The sequence below is a fragment of the Chinchilla lanigera genome, unplaced genomic scaffold (assembly GCF_000276665.1).
Source record: "Chinchilla lanigera isolate Chin_1 unplaced genomic scaffold, ChiLan1.0 scaffold00094, whole genome shotgun sequence".
Taxonomy (NCBI): domain Eukaryota; kingdom Metazoa; phylum Chordata; class Mammalia; order Rodentia; family Chinchillidae; genus Chinchilla; species Chinchilla lanigera.
This window is the reverse complement of record NW_004955495.1, coordinates 5000492-5006559: the sequence shown is the minus strand read 5'-3', so window position 1 is coordinate 5006559 and position 6068 is coordinate 5000492. Positions and strand designations below refer to the sequence as shown.

The 6068-nt window shown below is 58.3% G+C and overlaps 1 protein-coding gene across 1 annotated transcript; it reads left to right on the top strand.

Moving 5' to 3' along the window:
- The first annotated feature begins 1356 nt into the window (after positions 1–1356).
- On the top strand, positions 1357–3757 carry Diras1 (DIRAS family, GTP-binding RAS-like 1). Its single transcript, XM_005405828.2, has one exon. It carries the CDS (start codon positions 1416–1418, stop codon positions 2010–2012), a length of 597 nt encoding a protein of 198 aa, XP_005405885.1. The 5' UTR covers positions 1357–1415; the 3' UTR covers positions 2013–3757.
- The last annotated feature ends 2311 nt before the right edge of the window (positions 3758–6068 follow it).

The following is a 6068-nucleotide window of genomic DNA, read 5'->3' as shown; positions in this document are numbered from 1 at the left end:
AACCCAGGGCCTTCACGCTTAGCTGTATCCCCAACCCCTTTTCATTTTTTATCTTGAGATGGTCTGGCTAACTGACTTAAGTTCCCCAGGCTGGCTGGAATTTGAGATCCTCCTGCCTCAGCCTCCCAGAGTGCTGGGATCACAAGTGTGCACCACCATGCCCAGCTAAGCTCTAGTTTTGATCCTCATCTTTACCTGGGCTGTGAGTTCCTGGATCCCTGGGTGCCATTGTAGGGAATCAGCATCACGATTTTCAAACTGTGGTTCCTGGACCCTCAGCGTCAGGGTCACAGTTACGAGGGAACAGAGAAGTAGCTTAGAAATGCAAGTTCAGAGGGCTGGGGATGTAGCTCGGTGGTGAGAGTTTGCGTAGCATGTGTGAGGCCCTGGGTTTCATCCTGAGTGCTGCAAAAAATAAAATAAAAAAGTGCAAGTTGGCCATGGCCTGGGACAATTGATTTGCCACTTTTAAGGCTGAGGCCCTGAAATCTGCATTTTTTTGAGGTACTGGGCACTGAACCCAGGGCCTTACAGCTGATCTGCATCCCCAGCGATTTTTATTTACTTTTTTTTTTTTTTTGAGATCACATCTATTTGTGTAGTTCAGGCTGGCCTTGAATTTACTGTGTAGCCCAGGCTGGCCTCCAACTTGCAGTGATCCACCAGCCTCAGCCTCCTGAGTGCTGGAATTACAGATGTATGCCATCACAGATCTTGCTAATCTCTAATTTGCTCAGCCTGGGCTCCAACTTGCAGTCGTCCTGCTTCAGCCTCCTAGAGCGCTGAAATTATAGGCATGGGCCACTGCACCAGCTGACTTTTAAGTCACCCCACCCTGTGCCTCTCAAGAAATGTAGGGTGCTGTGAGCTGAAGCAGAGCAGGGAGCTGGGGTTGTTGGGAACGCACTGAGTCACCCACTGGGACAAGGCAAGGGGAAACTGAGGCTCAAGATGGCGAGGGAGGCAGTTGGCGCCAGTCTCAGAGTCAGGCAGGGATGGGGCTGGGGCTGGGGTGCCCCGGCTCCCAGAAGTCCAGGGCCACCCTGAAAGAGAGGAAGCTGACAGAGCCCGAGAGAGGGCCGGGTTGGTGCATGTCCTGGCTTCTCCTGTGCCTCCTCCAACTCAGGGTCCCCTGGGAAAACGTGGGCCCCAGATTTTGTCAGGGGGAAGCGGCATGGGCCTGGCAGTGAGCCCAGCAGCGGGCGGAACTGCAGAGTCAGCCACACGGCCGGGAAGGGGCCTCCCAGGACGCGGGACACGTGCCACCTTCCCCCCTCCCGCCTGTCCCTCCTGGACTGCAGAGCTGTCCCCTCCCCAGCTGGTGGCCTTTGGCGTCTGACTGTCCTCTCTGCACAGGGTCGGTCCGGGCTCCCAGCAGCGGGCCAGTGCCCCCAGCCAGCCGGCTCTTGGGGAAGATGCCAGAGCAAAGCAACGACTACCGCGTGGTGGTGTTCGGTGCTGGCGGGGTGGGCAAGAGCTCGCTGGTGCTGCGCTTCGTGAAGGGCACGTTCCGTGACACGTACATCCCGACCATCGAGGACACCTACCGGCAGGTGATCAGCTGCGACAAGAGCGTGTGCACGCTGCAGATCACAGACACCACGGGCAGCCACCAGTTCCCGGCCATGCAGCGGCTGTCCATCTCCAAGGGCCACGCCTTCATCCTGGTGTTCTCCGTGACCAGCAAGCAGTCGCTGGAGGAGCTGGGGCCCATCTACAAGCTCATCGTGCAGATCAAGGGCAGCGTGGAGGACGTCCCAGTCATGCTGGTGGGCAACAAGTGCGACGAGGCCCAGCGGGAGGTGGACACGCACGAGGCGCAGGCTGTGGCGCAGCAGTGGAAATGCGCCTTCATGGAGACGTCGGCCAAGATGAACTACAACGTCAAGGAGCTCTTCCAGGAGCTGCTCACGCTCGAGACGCGCCGCAGCGTGAGCCTCAGCGTGGACGGCAAGCGCGCCGGCAAGCAGAAGCGGGGCGAGCGGGCCAAGGGCAAGTGCAGCCTCATGTGACCGCGCCGTCGCCACCGCACGGCACCAACACCAACACCAACACCACCGCCGCCACTCGGACTAGGCCCCTCCACCAGCGGGCCCTCCCCCTCCTCCTCCTCGTCCTCCTCTTTCACCACCTCTCCTCCCTCCTCCTCCATCTCTGCTGGGGAAACCGAGGCTGCCCAGCCAGCCCTCCGCAGCACGGGGGCTCCCGCCCAGCCCCTGCGGCGCCAGCTCTTCCTCGCCCCGCCCCTCTGTCTGCCGTCCTGACCCGTCCCCTCCCAAAGCCTAGAGCTGCAGGTGGCTCCCTTGTCCTGCGGATGGGAACATGGGGAATTGGCCAGAAGAGTTGTTTGTCCCAGCCGGGACCAGAGAAGCCGCCTTTCCGAGGACCCGAGTCTCTGTCCCCCTGTTCCTTTGGGGGCCCCAGCCAGACCTCCATCCCTGTCCCTCACATTTGATCACTGTGACCTCCCAGAGGAGGGGGCTGAAATGCACAGCGACCTCAGATTCTCCTTCCTTCTCCTCCCTGGTGTTGAACATGCAGCCCGTGCCCCCCCGTCCCCCACGACCTCTGTCCCAGCCACGTCCCTCCTCTGGTCCCTGTCTGCACAGCAGGTGGAGGGGCCCGCGGGATGGGCCTCAGGCCACCAGGCAATAACCACAGGGCCTGTGCAGCGCCCCCTCAGCCTCAGCCCCACCCTGGGACCCACGCAGCCACAGCACAAGCTGGGGTGGTCCGGCCCACCCCGCGGCCTGGTACCTCCACTCAGACAGAGACCTTGGCATGGAAGCCGGGCAGTGCCAGCACCCTGGTTGGGAATCTGAGGTGCTGGGGCGGGGTGGCGGGAGATATCACCTGAGCCCCCGCCAGGGCCGGTCGCTGGGATCCAGCACCAGCAGGATGCGTGGAGGCCCCCGGGGGCCCCACTTCCTCCTGCCAACCGTGCCCCAGAGATGGGGCCCTAGGAAGTCTCCCCGGGTCTGGGGTCTCTGCAGCCATGAGACGTGGGGTGTCTGTCAGCGCCTGGGTGACTTCCCCGGGACTCCAGGTCCTGTCCCGAGCTAGGTGAAGGTGGCTGGGAATGACATATTCATGCACCCGTGTGTGTCTGTGCTTGGGACGGTGTGTTTGGCATCTGTTATAAAGGCCGCGGTCACATGTGGGGTGGGTGGTGTGGCCATTTGTGTACAGTTGTTGACAAGACCGGGTATTTGTGATCTGTCTGTGTGAGTCTTTGTACCTGTTTGAACATGGCTGTGTTTTCAGGAGTGAGTGACATGGTTTATCTGTGAACCTGTTTGTTCTGACACTCTGAGGATCAATGTGTCTGCTCCAGTCTGTTGCAAGCTGGCTCTTGGCTAGAAGACTGTATCAGTCAGCTAGAGCTGTGTAAGGAGTCCACCAGTGTAGCAGCCTAAAGTGACACACGCTTACTGTCTTGAAGCTTCTGTGGGTCAGGGGCTTGGGTGGGGGTGAGTTGGATTTTTTTCCTTGGGATCTCACTAGGCCACAATGAAGGTGTTCACTGGAGCCAGGCATGGTGGTGCACACCTGCCATCCCTACATTCTGGGAGGCTGAGGCAGAAGAATCTCAAGTTAGAACTCCCTTGGGCAACTTAGTGACTTAGAGAGACCTCGTCTCAAAATAACAAATTAAAAAAAGGGCTTGGTGCAGCCGGGTATGGTAGCGCATGCTGTAATCCCAGCACCCGGGAGGCTGAGGCAAGAGGATCATTGTGAGTTCAGGACCAGCCTGGGCTACAAAGTGAGCTCAAGCCCAGCCTGAACTGCACAGTGAGACCTTGTCTCAAAAAGATTAAAAAAAAAAAAAAATAGGGCTTGGGATGGAGCTCAGGATAAAGGCCCTAGGTTTGACTTGCCCGTCATTCCAAAAAAAAGCACTGGCTGGGCTGTGGCTTCATTTGAAGCCTTTTTAAATTTTGTTATTTTGAGACAGGGTCTCACTAAGTTTCCCAGGCTGGAGTGAATGTGGGATCCTTCTGCTTCAGCCTCCCAAAATGCTGGGAGGACAGGTGTGTGCCACCATGCATGGCTTTGGTGCAACTCTTAGAAGGGGTAAGAGAGCTGTGTGCATGTGTGTGTGTGCGCATGTGTGACAGAAAGGTGAGAGCTCACATGTGTGTGGCCCTGTGGAACAGGATGTAGGCAGAGACCTCCACATCTGGCTTGGTGTCATTGCGATAGTTTCTTCCCATGTTCAGGGGACTGTCCCCTCCATAGATGCTTCCTGGGCACACCCAGAGAAGCAGGGAGCGTGTGTACATGTGTAGGGCTATCCGGGTGTGTGGGGGGCCCCCGAAGACCTGGCAGCCTCATGTTGCAGCAGAGCTGAGCCCTGAAGTTGGATGGGTCCAGGGACCCCGGCAGCTGCTGCTGTCCCCTCTCCTGGCCCCGGGAGTGGCTCCTGGCTGGACAGGGGTCCCAGCCCTTTCTCAGGGACGCACCCTGATAGCACAATTCCCATGGGGCCGCCGCCCACCCCGGGGCCTCTCCCGCTCCTCGCCCTGGGGCAAGGCATCTGCAATAGGAGGGGCAGCCTGCCCTGGCCACTGCCCACCCTGCCCGGGCAGCCCTGGTGCTGGGGGCCCTGCCAGGCTACGCTTGCTGTGACCCCACCCCGCCCCCCCCTGCATGTGGGAGCCCCCGCCTGCCCGCCATGGGGTCTTTGTAGCGTCTGCTGTAGACTTAGTCTTCCTGGAATAAAGATGTGGGTCTTGTGTTGCCCCGAAGCTCAGTGGCCCTTCTTTGGGGGGGTCAGCTTGCCGCCTGCAGAGGATGAGGGAGGAGACTGTGGGCAGGGAGGGCTGGAGGGGGCAGATGAGGGGAGGGAGGAGGAGGGTGTTCAGAGAAGAGGATGGGAACTGGGGAAGCGTGCACACCTGTCCTCCCAGGACCCTGAGAAACCGAGGCAGGAGGAGTGCGTCTGAGCTCAGTATATAAGGAGAAGAAGATCACCAGGAGTGGGGCTGCGTGCCTGTAATCCCAGCACTCGGGAGGCTGAGGCAGGAGTATTGTTGGGAGGTCGAGACCAGCCTGGGCTACAAAGTTAACTCAAGCCCACCCTGAACTGCACAGTGAGACACTGTCTCAAAAAGACAAAAAAAAAAAAAAAAAAAAAAAAATAGGAGGAGAAGATCAATCTGGATCCCCAAAGAGCACTGAGAGTGGGAGATCATGGTGACCTGACTTGGGAAAGACATTCATGCTATGCCAGGAGGATCCTGGAAAGAGCACCAACCAGGGGAAGAGCACATGCAAAGGTCCCAAGGCCAGAGCCCTCTGAGACTGGAGTAGCTGGAGAAGAGGAAGGGGAGGGGTGGGCACCAGCGAGGCCGGCCGACCAGAGGGTGGGCAGGGTGGCGATTACATAGAGTCAAGGCCGTTAGCACAGAGGGCCCCGAGGCATGATGGGAATGTTCAGGTTCCCTGTGTGGCCAGTTCAGGGCAGTGGGCAGCACGCTAAGAGCCCCGCATTAAAGCCTTCTCTAGTTGATGTTGCTGGAGATGAAACCCAGGGCCTCTTGCATGCGAAGCATGTGCTCGACCACAGAGCTGCCCTCCCAGCCCGGGCCCTACTTTACAAGGTGAAGAACCTCAGTTTCCCTGTCTGTGCGACAGTCCAGCTTGCTAGGTCCAGTCCCCGGCACCAAGATGCCTTGGCATTTTTACATATTCGATATATTTTATTTGATACATATGTATATATATTTTGTGGTTTAGGGGCCAGGGTCTCGCTATGTAATCCAGGCTGACCTTGAACTCACTACATAGCTCAGGCTATGGTTAAGAGGTGACTGCAGGTTTTTAGCTTTTTTCTTGAATAGGGGTGGAATCTCAGGAAAGTGCGCAGAAACCTCCCCGGAGGTCGCTCCCTCGCCCCTCCCGGATGGCGTCTTGCATAAGGGTTGTGCAGCCTCCCAGCCAGGAAACTGACAGCGCTCAGGCTGCATCAGTTCTACACGTGCGCGACAGGGGGAGAGAGGGGGCCGTGAGCACATGCGCCGCACATTTACCTTCATGCGGCTGCGTCACCACTGAGACACTGAAGC

What these genes read in the sequence shown, in the direction of transcription:
- Diras1 (XM_005405828.2), top strand. Translation starts at nt 1,416, where the DNA reads ATGCCAGAGCAAAGCAACGACTACCGCGTGGTGGTGTTCGGTGCTGGC.